This window comes from Micropterus dolomieu, linkage group LG05, assembly GCF_021292245.1.
Source record: "Micropterus dolomieu isolate WLL.071019.BEF.003 ecotype Adirondacks linkage group LG05, ASM2129224v1, whole genome shotgun sequence".
Classification (NCBI taxonomy): domain Eukaryota; kingdom Metazoa; phylum Chordata; class Actinopteri; order Centrarchiformes; family Centrarchidae; genus Micropterus; species Micropterus dolomieu.
This window is the reverse complement of record NC_060154.1, coordinates 19,475,482-19,493,407: the sequence shown is the minus strand read 5'-3', so window position 1 is coordinate 19,493,407 and position 17,926 is coordinate 19,475,482. Positions and strand designations below refer to the sequence as shown.

At 43.0% G+C, this 17,926-nt stretch overlaps 2 protein-coding genes across 4 annotated transcripts in view; one reads left to right on the top strand and one right to left on the bottom strand.

The window, feature by feature from the left end:
- Positions 1-17: 17 nt before the first annotated feature.
- ankrd24 (ankyrin repeat domain 24) lies at positions 18-15,106 on the bottom strand. Of its 3 annotated transcripts, XM_046049224.1 has the most exons (22): positions 13,058-13,421; positions 12,655-12,785; positions 12,232-12,320; positions 12,060-12,124; positions 11,919-11,976; positions 11,599-11,669; positions 11,336-11,442; positions 10,572-10,744; positions 9,906-9,928; positions 9,567-9,659; positions 9,215-9,322; positions 8,980-9,105; positions 8,656-8,785; positions 8,305-8,483; positions 6,812-6,975; positions 5,218-5,990; positions 4,774-5,090; positions 2,800-3,033; positions 1,585-1,761; positions 1,340-1,498; positions 1,152-1,217; positions 18-485 (listed from the first exon to the last, which is right to left on the bottom strand). In XM_046049224.1, the coding sequence occupies exons 1-22, from the start codon at positions 13,127-13,129 to the stop codon at positions 417-419; spliced, it is 3,384 nt and encodes a 1,127-aa protein (XP_045905180.1). In that variant the 5' UTR covers positions 13,130-13,421; the 3' UTR covers positions 18-416. The 3 variants fall into 3 exon arrangements, with proteins under 3 accessions (XP_045905180.1, XP_045905179.1, XP_045905178.1); XM_046049223.1 differs by lacking the exons at positions 18-485; positions 9,906-9,928; positions 13,058-13,421 and adding exons at positions 14,690-14,758; positions 15,005-15,106 and having other exon boundaries at positions 504-1,217; positions 9,567-9,703; XM_046049222.1 differs by lacking the exon at positions 18-485 and having other exon boundaries at positions 504-1,217; positions 13,058-13,425.
- Positions 15,107-15,222: 116 nt separating this feature from the next.
- Positions 15,223-17,926, top strand: part of shdb (Src homology 2 domain containing transforming protein D, b) — a 23,553-nt gene continuing 20,849 nt past the window's right edge. Inside the window, exon 1 of the mRNA XM_046048593.1 lies at positions 15,223-15,495. The gene's annotated coding sequence lies outside the window, so the exon portion shown is untranslated. The remainder of the gene's footprint in view (positions 15,496-17,926) is intronic.

The following is a 17,926-nucleotide window of genomic DNA, read 5'->3' as shown; positions in this document are numbered from 1 at the left end:
GAAGCAAGTTACAATAATTACAGCAGAGCAATTTATTTTTCCTTTTTATTATCACAATATTTTATAAAATCAACAGGCTTGTCACACAATCAATGCACCTGATCGTATCTTCTAATGACTATTCGCATTCAATTTCTGCTACCTTAAACCACTGACTTGTAGGCTGCTGTCATTTTAGTTATCCAGCCATGAAGGCACTCTACAGTTCTATCAATTTGGTTATCAGTAAAGCCTTAAGGCTGTTGTCTAGGTTACTGTATTGTACACATGCAGCTATGTCTGAACGCCAGTCCGTTGTATTTGGCTCTTTAGACAAGGTCCCAATGATGCAGGTCCCACGTGTTGCAGTGCTGGAGTTGCTTTATGCTGAACTGCAAAGGGACTGGAAGGTGGAGAGAGACTCGCAAATGTAATTATCAGTGTCCCTGCTGTGACATCCTCAGGATTTGGAGTAGCAGACCCTGTACCTCTTCATCCATTCGACCCTGTTGCACAACACACAGCAATGTAAGAAAATGAAGGTTGTTTGAGCACAGGCAGAGCCCCTTAAACAGGCTCAATAGATTTATCCACTCAGAGGCTTGAGAGGTTCAAGCACAAAACATGCACCGTTCAGAACAGATCAGATGAGGGCCCCATGTCTGGTCTGGAACAATATGCTAGGAAAACCTCTACCTTGCAAAAGGAGCAAACTGTTATCTTAAAGGTCAATGACACCTGAACAATCTCTCATTACAACCAACACTACAAAGAAATAGCTAATGTGTACACCTTAGCTGTGGAATATGATGAACAAGAAGGTAAGTTAAGCTCCTTGTCCCTGCACCGCTTCTGAAATTTCAACCACTTTGGGTTGCAGACAAAGAGTGGGAATCCACCATCTCTGCTTACCAGACAAAGGGGGACAAACTCATATGCAGCGGTCAGAGCCGTGCAGTCTGTAGGTGGCTGTTGAGCCAGTGGCACATAGAACATTTCATTGCTCCATCCTGAGAAAGGGGCCCCCCAAAAACTCAGGAACTAGCTAAGACAGTCGTTAAGTGCACACATACACACATGGAAATCCTCAATAAAATTACCATTTTACATCTAATAACAAAAGGTTCAAGTCTTAAACTGTGCTCTGATGTGTATTTGCAGATTGAACTGACCTGTACAGCTGCCAGTAAATGGGAACGGTATATAGCCACCACCTGTTTGTGCTTTCTCTCCCAATCCTGCAAAAAGGTCACTGAAATGTTAAGTTTGTCTTGTCATTTTTTTCATTGCTGATGGTGATATATACAGATATTAAAATAAGTATTGTGAAAAATCACCATGGTGTCAATGTTCTCCTCACCTGGAGCTGCTGGTTGAGTATGGCAATCCTGTTCTGCAGTGCCACTTGCTGTCCAGGGTTTCCATGATGGGTAGGTGAGGAGGAGCGGATTCCCAGAGGAGGTGACAGAGCTCCCAGGGCCTCCTTTAGCCGAAACACCTCCTTGGACAGGTCTGTTATCTGCACGAAGACAGAAGAGACATCAGTTTGGCCACCCCATAGGTGCTTCAATAGCATTTGTTTAAACTGGCCTTCCGATCTCTCACCTTGCGGTCCTTCTCCTTGACCAGGCCCTGGGATTCCTGGATGTTCTTGTGGAGCTCCTGGATGTGGCTGGATTGGGCCTGCAAATCAGCTAGCTGTTTTTGCACCGTGGCCAGCTGGGACTCTGCGACCTGTCGCTCACTCTTATTAAAGAGAGCCTCCCTCTGTACCTGGAACACCTAGACCAGTAAAACCACCAATGGCACCCTGTCACTACAGCAAAGCTATCTATTTAGTTACGTCTCCAATTCAGATGCTTTCTGCTTATATAAAAGTGTCAGTATCGCAGAGCAGTTGCTGTAGCAACAGGTTCATGCAGACAGAAATACAAGCTTGGAAAAAAAACCCTCAACCAAAAGGACTTAAGTTTTGTGTACCTGCGTTACCTTGCAGCAAAGCTCCTTTGCCATTTGATTGCCTTTAACATTCATGCTGTACTTTGCCTTGATTCCTGATTATGTGGATGAACATACCCTCTCCTAGAATACCTGTTTTCATTTTCTCAGAATCTAAAATGTCTATTCCCAAAACCATTGCTTTCTGAGTGTTTGCTCACATGAATTTCCAGTTTACCTCTGATCATCATACATACACCCGTGCTAGAGTGCAAATTAAATACAGTATACTTCAGTAAGTCATACATTACATTACACAAACATTTGATTTTGTTTGAAAAGTGTGACTTTGTAACAAACCCGCTTCCATAACCAGCACAAATATACCTATTAGTTTGTGTGCAAGCACTAAATTTCAATGTTGGATGTGGTGGTTCCATGTTCTTGCAATAAAATGCCTTCTGCGTTCAGTAGGATTAAATTTATGAAGTGCATTAAAGTTCCTTTTAAGATATTTTCTGTGTGAAAATGTGGCATCTTATTAACCTCTGTGCCAACTTGAGTCGCGGAAGCAGTTACCTAGTTTTTAAATTTAATGTAAAAATAATATAGTAATAGAGTTTAAGAACTTTTGAAGTGTCATTAGGAGCCTATAGTGCATATACAACAATGCTTCAGTGCATCAGTAAGCACATATACAAATTGATCAATGAAATAGAGGGACATACTGAATAGGGAAAGTAATACACATGAATAATGTAGAGGCAGGAAAGAAGCGTTCATGGAACACAGCTCACTTTGTTGCAGACACAATACCATCTTTAGATGGCATTTGAAGGGAAGGGAGAAGGCAGACACAGTAACACACGCGTTCATACACACCTCAGTGCAGGTCTTCTCATGTTTGCGAGTGAGATCGTTGAAACGGGCTGTGGCGGCGTTGATCTCAGCCTGCAAAGAGAGCCGCAGGGCCTCGTGGTCCTCCTTGGAGATCAGACCCTGTTCTGCAGCCTTCTGGGATTTCAGCTCTCTCAGCTCCATTTCCTTCTCACTCAGAGCCTCCTGGGCTGCTGCTGCATTACTCTCACTGGCCTGCAGGGAGAGCTGGAGCTCTGCCTAAGAGGCAGGAAGCATGAGTATTACCTCATTATTTACAATGTACAGTAAGACACGACCTAACTGACAATCGCATTCTTTTCAACTCCATAACTAACGCTATCCCCAACTCTCTTTTGTGTTTAATTAAGGGTATGTTAATGAATTCCACTCCTGTCACCCCATGTCTCCCTCTACTTTTAGTTAGAGGCATTGTCTTTAATGAGGTAAAAATCCCTAACAAAACAATAAAGAATTTGTTTGATAACATCTCATTCCCTACAATATCCTTTAGAAACTCAATCTCCCAATTATTTTCAAAATGTACTATTCACTCGTTATGTTCCAAATATTTAAAATTCCCTATATTTCCCAAAGCCAAAGAAATCCATTTTAAAATTCTAAATGGTGTGTATCCATCCAGTGACTTGGTACGACAGCATTTTGGAATAGAAACCAATAATTGAAAAATAATTCAAATAAAAAAATAATTTTGTGATGACAATGAAACTATTGATCATTTATTTTTCCATTGTATGTATTCTGAAGCGTTATGGCTTGATATACATGACTGGCTTTACCCAAAGGTTTTCCTTCCCACAAACTTTTCTCTGACGGACATTATCTATGGTTGTGTCATGGAGAACAACAAAGATGATTTTCTGATTAATAACATTATCAAACTTGGGAAGTTTTCGAAAGTGAATCCTACGTTTTGTGTATTTCAAATGAGTTTGTTTCCCTTAACATTATGAAAATTAAGAAACTAAGAAAAAAAAACCTAGCCTTTTTCTTTTTATTAAATTTCCTCTTCTTTTTTGTTTTTGCCTATATTTTGATATGCACTTGTTCCTTTCTGCAACATGCAACAACTTAATGCCATGTTTTTGTATATGGAATAATTTTCAATAAAAAATTAAAATAAAATAAAAAATTTACAATGTACAGTCTGACCAGTAACATACTAAAATGTTATAGCAAACCTAGTAGCTGTAATGTACTCCTAAGTAACACTGAAATGCAATTGTTTTGTCTGTAATTGGCACGCTAGCTACATGACTAGGGTTGAAAAAAATTCTCCTACATACAAGTTAAATAAATCATGTAACAACCAGTGGATTATCAAAAATATTCATTGTCACAAAGCTGAAAACTGTGCTGACCCTGTCTGAATTATAAGATTCAAAATGCTGCAAAAATTAAATATCAACTTAGGGACAGCCATTTCAGGGCCAAGGTTTTGGGGTGGCTCTGCCTCCTCTGGATTATTTGTTTAATGAAGTAAGAGCCATCCATCCATCGTCAACTGCTTATCCTGTGTACAGGGTTGCGGGGGGCTGTAGCCAATGCCAGCAAACATCGGGCGAAAGGCAGCGTACACCCTGGACAGGTCGACAGTCCCTCGCAAGACCACACATATCCAAAAAACCACTCACGCTCACACACTAAGGACAATTTAGAGTGACCAATTAACCTAGCCTGCATGTCTTTGGACGGTGGGAGGAAGCTGGAGCACTCGGAGAGAACGCATGCAGACACGGGGGAGAACATGCAAAATCCACACAGAAAGGCCTGGGGCGACCAAGGTTCAAACCCACGACCTTCTTGCTGTGAGGTGTCAGTGCTAATCACTGCACCACCCTGAAGAAAGAGCATGTGGTACACTGGGAAATACCCTAACATGAAACAGAAGCAAAATTTCAACCCTGCCCTTTGTCTGAGTCTATACCCCTGACTGGCACGCCTATTTCCCCTGCTGACCTTGACTTTCTCATGCTCCTCTTTGGGTATGGCATCCTGCATGGCCTGCTGTTCAGCCTCTAGTCTGGCAACCTGCTCCTCAGCCTGACCACGAAGGGTCCTCTCCTCCTGGAGCTCCTGCAGTGTCTGAGCTAGTTGCTCTGACACTGCAGACAGTGCCTCCTTATGTTTTGAGAGTGGCACTGCGTCTATCAGCTGCAGGGCATCCTGTGCACGGCCCTCCCGCTCGGCACACAGACAGTCCAGAGCCTGTGCTGCTTCCTGCCTTGCCACCTCCAATTCTTCTCTCATTGCTGCCAGGGAGCGTCTGGAATGCCCTGATTGGACAGAGACATGATCGTTCACACAATGGACAGAAAAGTCCATTTAAATTTAAGACATTTAAACATTTTTTCTCTTGAACACATACCTTACTTAAAGTAGAAAAAACAACAACCAACACACCTGATAAGACTGAGGGCTCTGAGCTCTCTGACTGCTCCTCCTCGTCGTCCTCCTCTTCCTCATCTCCGCCTGCAGGAGGCCTGAGTCTTTCCAGCTCCAGAAGAGCATCGTTGAGCCTTCTAGCCACGTCCACCCTCTCCCTGGCCAGCTGTTCACACTGGAGCCCGAGAGTCACCTGGACCTCCTCTAACTCCGAGCGGGGCACACAATTTCTCAGCTCCCCCTCCAGCTCTCCCAAACGCTCCTGGAGACGACGGACCTGATCTCCATCTCCTGCTGCTCCTTCCTCTTTCACTGACGTTCTGCTCTCTGCCAGGGCTGCCTCCAACTCAGCCACTTTATCACGGAGACACTTCACCGTTTCCGTCTCTTCTCCTTCGCCGTCTTTCTCCCCTTCTTGTTTCGTAGAGTCTTTCTGGGCCAGAGCAGCGTTGAGTTCCTCTACTTTCTCTTTCAGCTGTTTGATTGTGTCACTGTCCCGGCCACTCTGACCCCTTGCCTCACCCTGTGTCTTAGCTAGCTCCTCCTCTAGCTCCGTCACCCTCGCTCTCAGCTGCTGTGCTTCTTGGCTCAGACCTTCAGCCCCACCACCTGCTGCGGCAGTATCCCCTTCCCCACACTCCACAGAAAGCACCCCAAGGCGCATCTGCTCCTTCAGCTCCTCCAGCTCAGACTGGGAGGAGGCCAACTGGTCCTCCAGGCCTCGCAGCTGCCCCTTCAGAGCCTCCACACTCTCTGCATCTGCACTTCGTTCTTGAGACTCCTCATCGCCACTGCAAAACAAAACAAAGATTAACAATCTTTCAAGAACCAACTCAAACAATTTAGTCATCAAATAAGTCACACCAATAAAAAAATGAACAGAAACATGTCTAACATCATACCATAACCCATACTGTGGGTTATTTACAGTACTGATCAATATGTGGATAATATCCTGGGTTAACTAATTACGACTAAGTCTATAAGACTTAAACAAACAATTTCTCAAAGCCCACAGTGATGTTTTCAAATTGCTTGATTTGTCATGCGAACAGTCCAAAAATCCACATGTATTCAATTTACAAACATGTAAAAGAGAGAAAAGAGAGAAAAGTATCAATGGCTGACTTGCTATTGACTAATCGATTAACCAACTAATGATTTGAGCATTACATCGTACAGACTGTAACACATTAACACTGTATTATTGAAATATACAACTGCAACCCGTGATAGTACAAATACACATATATTTGTATCATTCCTCAAGATAGTAGATAAGCAACAAATATGTTGGAAAAACAAGACATGTCATGTAATAGAGGTCAAGACACCATTAAAAACATGATGTCATGAGTACACATTTTGCCCCTAAGCCTGTTCAGCCTCCAGCTGCAGGAAAAATGTAAATGCTCAGCACTTTGAAAAAGCCCTGACAGGGGCCCCAAGCAGATACTGTTGAGACTTTGGAACTGATGCTAGAAAGGATGGGCACATCTCAGAATAGAGGTTGATCTAATGCAGTGGAGTCCAAGTTAATGTGATCTGTGATGGCTACTTCAGTTTGCTTCAGTCATAAATGGGCTTGAATGTATAAATCAGTCAATCTTACCGCTTCTCTGCCACACTGGAGACCTCGTCTGAAGCCTGGGCCTGAGAGAAGCGCTCCTGAAGGGCTTCAAGCTCCTTCCTCAGGGTGTCGTACTGAACTATGGGGACAAAGTCCGTGCTGGAGGTCTGCATGTCTGTGTCATCCTTCTCAAACATCTCCAGCATCTGTACAACAGAGAACATGACAGTAGCTTATGGAGGTTGTTTCCCTTGCAATTATATGCCTGAGCTATGTACCGTAAAGTAAACTTGCACAGAATTTACATGTAGTGTCCTTTGCACACACTTAACATGTTTAGTAAAAGAATGGCTATTAATGCTATGCTTGTAAGTAGGTGCTGACAGGTATTCATTACTTAAAAGAGAACTCTAGTAATTTTGTATTGTACTTCTATACAGTTGTGGGACAGAGCTTCTGTTTGTATATTGTTATTTATAATATATAATTTATAAAGTCCATGGTGACATCATCCAATGTTTTTTTTCTCAGACTTGACAAAGCTTCCCACAGAAGACATTGAACAGGCTACATAGTACTCCAAATGACTAGTAAACTGACATGTATGTGTTATGTAAATTGGTAGAGCTGCCCTTTAATTAACTTAAGTCAGTATGAGTTATGAAACCTCCGGCATCTAGATCATAGCACTAGGTTTTGGTTCTAGTTTACTTCTGACCTTCTTCCACAGACCTAATCTCTCTTTGCTCTCATATCAGACCTCAGATTCCCCATTCTACTTTGCCTGGATCGCTGCTACTCATGCAGTGATGAATGAACCACACCAGAACAGAATACTTCACACAAACTTCACTGCTCCAACCAGCATGACCCAGTTAGTGAAGGATATCAACAAAATGCCCCCATGTCTGCATCTGATGCTGTGTCTATTTATACCTGCACAAACACGCAACTGCCTTAGTGCATTAGTGTACCAAAGTGTAGCGTCATACAGTTTAAGTGGTCATGACTAATGCTTGAGTCTGGGACATTAAGCTACTCTTAACTCTCTTCATCTTCTACTGTGAACCATTTAATAATCACTTCACCATCGATGTCTCCTCCTTAAAGAGGCCTGAGGCAGTGTGTGTGTTTCATGTTTTTATATCCTGGTGGGGACTTCAACCTGAATACACATTAATCGATGGGGACAAAAATTGAGGTCCCCACAGTTAGAGACGACTTTTGAGGGTTAAGACATGGTTTTAGGGTTCAGGTTACAACTGGGTTAGGGGTAGGGGAAGGGTTAAGGTTAGGCATGTAGTTGTGATGGTAAGGATAGAGTAAGGGGCAAAGAAATGTATTTTGTCAATGTCCCGACAGTGATAGAAGAACAAACAGGTGTGTGTGTGTGTGTGTGTGTGTGTGTGTGTGTGTGTGTGTGTGTGTGTGTGTGTGTGTGTGTGAGAGAGAGAAAAAGAAGATTATGTTTGTGTGCTTTTATGTGTTCATACATTAGGTGTTTATTTGTGCATTTGTACTATCCCTGACCTTACCTGCACTTTGAGAGCTAGCTCAGAGTTTTGTGAGGTAAGTTCCTCTATTTGTTTGCGCAGCTCAGCAACAGTTCCTGGGTCTGCAGGGGCAGGAGAGGGGTGGGCTGAGTCAGCGTCAGCTTGAGAAGTGGCCTCATCCTGGGAATGGGAGGCTCTGGAGCGCTTGGAGAGCAGCTTCTCTAGAAGGAAAGTTCAAGGACAACCACATTAACAATAAATTAGTGTACTTCCTGACGGGATAGGCACACAAGGAATGCCCATGTGGAACAGCAGGGACACATGCATCAAACTACATGCATCCTCTCTGCCAGGGCTTGGGGAGTACATGTACACATACAGTAGATTACATACCTGAGAAGTCCAACATTTCATCTATGTCATCAGAGTCACTGGCCCCAATACTATGGCCTCCCTTCAGCTCCTCGAGCAGCTTGTCTCTCTCTGCCTCTGCCTCCTCTAGACGCTGCTTTAGCTGGGACAACTAGAGTACATATACACATGTAAAAATGGTGGTTCTAACAAGCAAGCCTCTGTCTTCACAAATGTGGTGTTGTCTCTGATACAGGTGCACACACACAGACCTCTAATGAATAGGTACAGGTTTACATAAAATCATAAAACATTTTGCAGAGACATAATTAAGAAGGGGTGTTTGCGCCGCCTGAAATGCAGTACCTCCTCCAAGGCAGAGAGAGCGCTCTGTTGCTGTTGCTCCAAAGCTTTGATCTTCTGGAGCAGACGGCCTCTCTCCAGACGCAGCCGTCGAATCTCTTCAAACACCTCAAACTCCTCATCCTCTGGCTTACACAGACAACCACAAAAAAATAAATTAGTAATGTCTGCCTATTGTTTAATATGCAGAACTAACAGCAGCTATAACTAGACAAAAATCAAGAATTACTGTGCTCACCTGGGCTGATTGCCGTGGAGAGGGAGAAGGAGACAGGGACTGGAGCTCAGGGGACTGGGCAGGTGGAGCAGAACTCCGGGGCTGTGGAGAGGGTGGCAAACCCTGGATCTTTGTGATGGGAAAACAGAACAAAATGAATCTTTGTTGTTATCAAAGACATGATACTCTTTAGTTAATCTCTCAAGAAGCAATGTTATATTACAGAGATCTTACTAAAGGGAATATAGTGAAATCAACATAAATTTAAAAAGACACCCTTTTATCTTGTTTGCTCTCACACAGTTTTTGTTTATCCTGGTTGTACGTTGTCTCTCCTAAAAAACTAAACCATCTGATATGTTTCTCACAGTACCTGGAGAGGAGAGCGGGGCGGTGGAGGAGCTTTCCGTTTGCGGGGGGTAGTGCCCCCTTGCATTGATGAGGCACCTGAGGGGATTTGGGGGGGCTGCGTGGGGGTGGGAGGGGGATCACAGTCAAGCAGAGGTGAAGCTCAACTCAAAATGGGAAAACAGAGGAAACTGAGATAAGACAAAGGGTCAGCAACAAAGGACGAACGAAAGCCAACAAAAAGAAAGCAGCACACAAAAACGATGACCTCATATTGGAAAACATGCACAATATGATCGGCCAAAGAGGGCCATGATCTCATTGGATGGAGGGAGTGATCCAGCACACAGCTATGCAACATTACCTCCTCGTCTGCGCCCTCAGAAGCTACGTATGCAGAGGGAAAGAAAACCAGCAAGACACTTTAACCCTTAAACCAGTGTGGTTCAGCAAACAAAAGGCATGTGTATGTGCACATACAGAAGTGTATACACTCTCACCTGCTGTCACTTTTCTAACATGTAATTTATGTTAGTACCATACATTTATCTTGTAGTAAATCCACCAAATTCTCTCCTTCATCTCCTTTTCAAAACCAGCCACACATCTGTTTTTCATAAATCAACAGTGTCTTTGTTGGGAGATAAAAGTGGAGCAAGCCTTTTGTCTTTCTTTTTATTTTAAACCCCCCCTTACAATCACACCCAGCTGTGCTCCTGAGCCACTTCCTCCTATTACAGTTGTTTCTTCAGGGAGAAGAGACACAGCCAGCATCCAGAGCAGAACAGCACACAAACAGAAGCCATATACTGGGTCGAACGATCTGTTAAATGTTGCTGCCACGTGTTTCATATGACGCTGACACTTTATATAAAAAATAACAGCTCTCATGAGTTGTTTCTTTTATTCCACCTGATTTATCAAAACTAACTAAGCTTGATTTACAGTAATACGATAAAAGAGAGAGTGAATCATCAGGAGGGCCTATCTCTACGAAAGAAAGAAAAAGACTTCAGGCCTCATACTGTACCTGGAGGTGCTCCGTCCTGCAACATCTGCATGATGCGTTGGTTGCCCGTGGTGATGCTGTAGTCGGTGGCTCTGTGTCCGAGGGCGTCGACCAGCTGTGTGTTGGCCCCACCTCTTAGGAGAGCTTTCACGGTCTCAACGCTGTCACTCTCACATGCCAGCATCAATGCAGACCTGCAATTTCATACAAACAAATATCATAGTAGAACATGAAAACAGCAGCATTGAGCCAAATAACAATGCAAAAGAATCACACACATCAATTTTAGACCTTCACTTGAAATATACAGTATGCTTGATATCTATTTTTTATTTTGGTCAAGATATCAATCAGGTTGTGATTCAGGATGAATTGTAGGGCAATTTATATATATGAATCACAAGAAATTAACATTTGTTCATTTGGTGTAATGATGCAGCTTGAAAAGAAAGATTTTAATGGCCAAACTGAAAGCTTGAGGTGTTGACCTGCATTCTTCCAAATCCATCCCACACACTGGAGACTTTCTATGGGTATCCTGACCCAGACAACCCCACTGCTGTGAGAGTAATCCTGAAAAGGTTTTTTGGTTTGTAGCTTAGCCAAGAAGGCTGTTTCATGCCCCAATCTGCCTCGGCAGGCCTCCCATTAGACACTTCGTCATTCCATTTGTCAAAGCTTCAGCAGCTACAAGACAGTAGCCACTAAGATAGATTGAGGAAAGCTACTTCACCAAACCCTGACAGCCATACAGAGGATACAGAGGAAAAAGATCATTAACAGACCTTCCCTGGTTGTCTTGTATGTTTGCATTGGCATCTCGACCCAACAGAAAGACACACAGCTCCACTCTGCTCATCTGGGCTGCTAAAATCAAAGGGGTAGCCCCATCCTGACCGAGAGATACACGTGATTATTCAAACATCATGGAGTAACAACACAGATAATGTTGTCTAATGTACTAGATAAGAGCAAGAGTAAATAAAAAGTAAATCCATGATAATCATTTCTTTATTCATCTCACATAACAAGTAAATAAACTGCTAACCCCATCCTGTACATCCAGATCGGCTTTAAAGTCCCACAGGGTCTCAGTGCAGGACAAGCAGCCACTGATGGCTGCAGGAAATAATCAGAATTATGGTTAATAATAGAGGTATACATGCAGTATAACATGTGTTGTACTTTACATCATGAAATGTAATTTAAAGAACTTCTCTGTGCAGTTTGGGTGGTAGATAAAAGAGTTTTGTTCCTATTATACCAGCTTACTTTTAACACTTAAAATATGTTGAATGGGCTCTATGAGGGGAACATGTTGTATGCACTGTTATGTAACCAAACTGGTGTCTAGTTATGAAACTGTACCTGCATGATGAAGCGGCGTCCTACCAATGCTGTCTGTGCAATCTACTGCTAATCTCTCCTGTCAGGGAAAATAGAAATAACAGCAAACAGCAGTAAAAGATTTGCTAATTAACCTGGCTATGCTGCCATTCTGTGTTTTACCTGTAAGAGTCTCTTTAAACACTCTGAATGGCCGTTTTTGGCTGCGAGGTGAAGGGCGCTGCATCCTGGAATCAGTTATAAACAGACATTTATAAAAAATCCATGGCACACGTGACTGGCCAGCCTTGGCTTTTGAGATAAAACTTGTATTCTGATAATAAAATAACCCTACCAGCCCCATCAGTGACGTTGAGGTCTGCTCCATATGAGATGATGACCTCCAGACAGTCTAGCCGGCCTCGGGATGCAGAGAGGTGGAACCTGCCAGAAGGACAAGGACAGTACATGTCAGTAGTGATTAGAGATGACAAATTAAAAGCTATCTTAAATTTCTGATTCATGAGAATTGTTCCATTCCAACTGCTAATTCCACTCATTTGGTTAGTTTTAGTTCAAGATAAAGTGACTTTACCATTTACCAAAAAAGGAATAAGGGGAAAAATATGGAAAAGAATTACTTTTATTAGCAGAATTAATAATGGTATTGGAATTATTACAACCCTATTGCTATTTAATAGCTAGCCCACACTATTTCCAGGAAAAATTACTTTGCTTTTCAGTGACTAAGGAAGGTAAAATCAGTTGCCCAACTTACGCTGACTTGCCCTCAGCGTCCAGCTTGGTAGGGCAGAGACCTTTTTTGGCGATGAGAGCGGAGACTTTGTCTGGTTCATTTTGCTCGACAGCCTGCAGGAGCCTCTCATCATTTTTGCTCCAGTCCTGACTCTGGGGCGGCCAAGCCAGAGAACAGGTCAGCACCCTGAACTGCCTCAATGGAAACTGATACCATGCTGCATATCTCTTATAACATACAATACAACAGATGACTGTGCAGCTTAAAGAAACATAATGCAGTTAGGATTTGCAACAACCACTGATGATGTTAAGAGTTACAATAAACTACTTTTAAGACATAAGAAGAAATATTTTTAAAAAAGGATAAAACTATCAATTTACTTTCTATCCCTGTGATTAGTGGATAGAAAGAGGATACCTACTGGCAGTGGCAGTAAGCTGAAACAAGGACAGAACCTCTTCATCAAGCTAAAAACAGGCTGCTGAGGATCCATAATGGCTAGCAGGCATCGCACACACACACACACACACTCACATAACTAAATACAGCTACAGAGTACCAAGCCACCGCTGTGTGTCCTGCCTGACGATGCACTCTGCCGCCTGGCTACATAAACAATCTACACATTTACATTAGATATTGTAGAGAAATCTGCTACCGATAAGTTTCTACCAGATACCATTTAGAGGTCACAGCAGCGTCACAGTAGTAATCTACATAACAGACAATTTGTTCAATCCCCAAAATCACACCTCCAATGAAACTGATGAGCTTGACACACAAAAACTCTGACATACACACACACACACACACACACAATATCACTGCTATTTGCAGTCACAATGTCTCCCAGTGCAGTGCTCTCTGTCCGCATCCAAAATGATATCCTATCATCCTGCCTCGGCTGCTAGTCTGCCCGCTGCACCTCACACACTGCCACCCCCTTCCTTTCCTAGCTGCCCTCCTTTCTCTAACCTAATAATTTCTCTGCAGCCTTCTTCTCTGTAGCAGGCTTCCTCCTTCAATCCATTAGTTGTTTTTTTGTCAGGTCCTGCATGGTACCCCCCTGGCAGCGTCACACTGTAGATCTGTTTCCCTGCAGTTACGGAGCAGGGCCTGCGTGATGTGAGGACTCAGCAAAAAGGGGAGAAACAAGCTGGCTCTCTTCCGCCGGTTTGGATGGTCATTTACGGGACAGAGGGGGACATAATGAGGCACACAAACAAGCTGAAATCTAAGATAGTCTTTTAGGCTATGGAGGGGGTTTATGTATGTGGGGAAACCCTGGCGGATATGCAGGATCTTACCAGTCCGTTTGATATGACACAGGACTGAGTGGCTACTAAATGAAACTACTCATCAGCCTCATCCGAGGAGATCCTCATTGTCACCATTGTTGTTGTGATCACCAAGTGTGCCGTCTAAGGGAACAGGGAGGTAGAATTTCTCTTTAAGGGGACAGATATTACTATGCTGTAATGGTGCTAAATGCATCCTCAGGATCCAAATGCTCAGACCACATTGTAGAGCCAGTGGTTGTTAGTTTATCTGCATGTACCAGTGCCCCAGTGCTGCAAGAGGGCAAGGTCACTGACCCCATGCCAGCCTGCAACAAGCACTTGGCTCCATGGAAAAATACAGTAGGCTACATTAGGGAACAAGGTTAACCCCCAAATAACAAAGCCCATCAGAGTACCACAGGGGTGGCAGAAGGAAAGTAAGGATCCTTTGTATGTGTGTGCACGTGTGTGTGTGTGTGTGTGTGTGTGAATAATTGAAGGCTACCTGAGATATCTGGTTACAGCAGCCCCCCCCACACTCTCCTGCTGCTGCTCAGTAACACTGAATCCCAGTGCCACCCATACACACACACACACACACACACACACACATACAGACTACTTACTGTAGAGCAGCTGAACACTGTAATATTAGGTTAAAACACAGCTTGTATGATGCAAATCTCTAAATAGCTTGTAGGAGTAGAAAACAGGTGTACTACTTTTACACCTAACCATAAAGCTCCACATGCCCTACAACAGATGGCTCTTACCTCATTCTTTTTAAACTTTGCCTTCAGACTCTTCATAATGGGTGGATAGCCTCTGTGTCAACAGGAACACTGCAACGAACAAGGTAAAAAAAATAAATTAAATTTATTTTAAGTTCCAGGTTATTCCATGTGTCTTCAATGGTTTCATTTACTTAACCATGATCAACAGCGGTCGCAGCAACATGGCAACATGTGGGCGCACTAACATTTTAGGAATAGGCTACATAAGGAATGTACCAACAAAACCTGGCTAACAAACAAACCTTAACGCAGTTAACACAAATATAAATGTATCAGCAGAAACATGCAGCCTACCTGTGGAGGACAGTCCTACTGTTCCAGGTGAGTGTTCCGACTGTCCCATCAGCTGCTCACACTGAAGTCACTGCTGCCTGGCGGACAGCAGGAATACACCCGCCCCAATCGTAAATCAACCAATCAGCAATGCGCAAAACGCCGGATCAACGTTTGATTGGCGATGATGGATGATACACTGTGTCTGTGTTGTGCAGCGCAGCCCGCACAACGTGGAGCATTTCTGAAGACGCGTGTTGCCGCGCAGAGCTGTTATTTAGTGTTTAACAGGCTGCTGTAAGCTGCAGAGTTGTATTCCGTCATGTAGGCTACGACTTATCATTTTGTTGGTGTCCTCCTCTTCAGCAGCACCTCTAGCTCACAATTCAGCAGGGGGGTTGTGGGAAAGTTCCTCATTTGGGACATTTTAGCCAATCAACGAAACGTTAAAGTGATATCAACCAACTACCATGAACAGCTGAAACCGGAAGCTCACACTTGTACTAAGAAAGGTGAGTAAAAATGCAGGTGCAGGGTTAACTTAAATGTTAGGCTACTCCACTTTTATCGGTGTTATGAGCTTATATATATTATTAAATTCATATTTCACCGTGGAGTTAAAGCCTCTGTTTTCATATATGTTATGTCCATTTACGTTGCCCGCTTACTGGTCATGAATGGATTGCCTACTTACTGGGCTATTTTTTTATTTTCCACAAGCTATGAAATTAAATGAGACCTGCCTCTATTGTCGTTTCTAAATGATACACGCAATACACACCAGCAACCAAATGAGGGCAGTAAATGCAAGGAAGAGGAAACTATGGAAATCACTACTTTCTGCTGTTGAAGTCTGTGTATCCTCTTTTCCAGCCACTAAATTCAGCTGAAAGACTCATGGTCATATTCATATTCAAATGAAATGCATGGCTTTGAAAGATAACCTTTGTCGACGTGTGTCCTGTTGCACATGAGTGTCCACAGCCACTGATGCTCCACGGCACGCTTGTGCACCTCTCAGATTCACATGGTTCCTTTTCAGCTGGGAAGGAGCAACAACTGAAAGCGTGAAGTTCAGAGAAAATGTCATATCCATATTTAGCCCTTTATAATGAGGGAGTCTTATTAATTTTCTGAAATATTCCACAGCGCCTTGTTATTTCTGTTTGATTCAATTAAATGTTTGGCTCCTGTGCAGCCATGTTTATTTCGCTTGGAAAGACACAATGACTTTATACCTGTCTGTCTGTCTGTCTGAGATTATTGCTCTCTGAGAGCGATGCTGATTTTCCGTTTCTGTTTTGCTCTTCCCCCATGCTCTCTATGTATCTTCTTCTTGCTGAATCTGACAGCTCGCCTGTCTCTCTCTCTCTCTCTGATATTTCCATCTTTTGCCCAGTTTCAATCTTTTTTTCCACACAGTTCTGGCTCTCACCCCGGCCAGGATGGAAACAAAAGTTAAATGTATGTTCAATATCTTACTGAGCTGTAAGGAGGGGGGGTGGCGTTAAAACTGAGCGGATTGTGCAGATGAAAAAAGGAGAACGTACAGCTGAGGGGAAGGGGGGAAAGAAGGAAGACTGTTGGTACATTTAAAGATATGACGGGAGATAAAAATTCAAAGATTGGTAAAGAATGGCAGATAAAGGGCAAGGGGGAGAGGATGGGGCATACAAAAGATACAGAAAAGGTGCTGCATCCATGAAGGATTTAGATGTGAGGAAAAATATCTTAACTTGTGGGAAGAAGTTATTATGTTACGGGAACAACACATATTTTTCAATCTATGTTGTGTCTACAAGATCTGTATCAACTTACTGAATGACTGGATCTCATTCCCTCTAAGATAAGAACCTTTAGCACAACATATTGATCTTCTTCCCACATGATGATGACTGGTTCTAAATATATATGAATCTTGTTGCCACAGTCCTGTACTGTTAATGTTTTTGGGGGGACTAGTGCAGCAAGAAGGATACATTAAACAGGTACATGAGCCCAGGGGGTTTTCCAACTCTGGAGAACTTCTTTTCCACATAAACACATTTGACAGGCCTTTGTATTGGCTGATGTCATGAAATTAACCCTGTCCCCAGGTTTATGGTTTTCCCCCCTATAACTGATTTAAATTGGACTGCAGGGACATGCAAGATGTTTGTAATCACACACCTTTGGTAACTTCAGATTCACCTCACAAACAGTTTGGGGATTGTTTTTGATCCAGAGGACCCTCCTTTATAGGTCTGAAGCCTGTGCTTGGTAAACACTGGAGCAGCCGGACCAGACAGTCAGAAGGAGGAAGATGTAAAGGTCTTGATGGGAGAGTGTTGATGGTTGTGGTGATAGTGGTGGGGGTGGATTCTAGCTCAATGACCTCATCCAGTCTCCCACCCCTGGGAGAAAGTGAGCTCATGAGTGTTGTAAAAAAAAAAAAAAAAAAGAGGCATTTACGGTCTTTTAACAGACTTAGATGGCCTTACCCACTGTTAGCACACAATCCAATTTACCAGCGTGGGCCTTGGATAAAGGGACATCTGTGAGAGGATGAAACACGTTCAGGGAGAGTGAAAAGGATGAAACAATAGGAATGAAGCACACAATCAACAAAATGTATTATTTTTCAATCAGAGTGGACAGGCCTCAGTGGCTTTGTCGTCTTGTTTTTGTGATTTTTTTTTTTTTGTGTGTGTGTCTACACTTCTTTCTACACTTCGCTACAACAATGTTTATGTTGACCTAAGGATGATGGGATTTCCCTAAAGTCATTCCACCAAACCCTTTTATGAGGAAGCAGACAACCCTGCAGGCTTTTGTTGTTATTTTAGGGAAAACTGCAAAATAATTTCAAAAACTTTCTGTGAAGCTAAAACAGGCAAATTCTCCCGTGATGTCATGCGAATAAATAATGCACATTTTAGGAGTACATTCGTGCGAGTTCAGCCC

What these genes read in the sequence shown, in the direction of transcription:
- ankrd24 (XM_046049222.1), bottom strand. Translation starts at nt 13,129, where the DNA reads ATGGATCCTCAGCAGCCTGTTTTTAGCTTGATGAAGAGGTTCTGTCCT. An exon ending in CGCCCCGCTCTCCTCTCCAG is followed by an intron (nt 9,323 to 9,566) that starts GTACTGTGAGAA and finishes CCCATCACAAAG; the next exon opens with ATCCAGGGTTTGCCACCCTC. An exon ending in CTCCACGGCAATCAGCCCAG is followed by an intron (nt 9,106 to 9,214) that starts GTGAGCACAGTA and finishes TGTCTGTGTAAG; the next exon opens with CCAGAGGATGAGGAGTTTGA.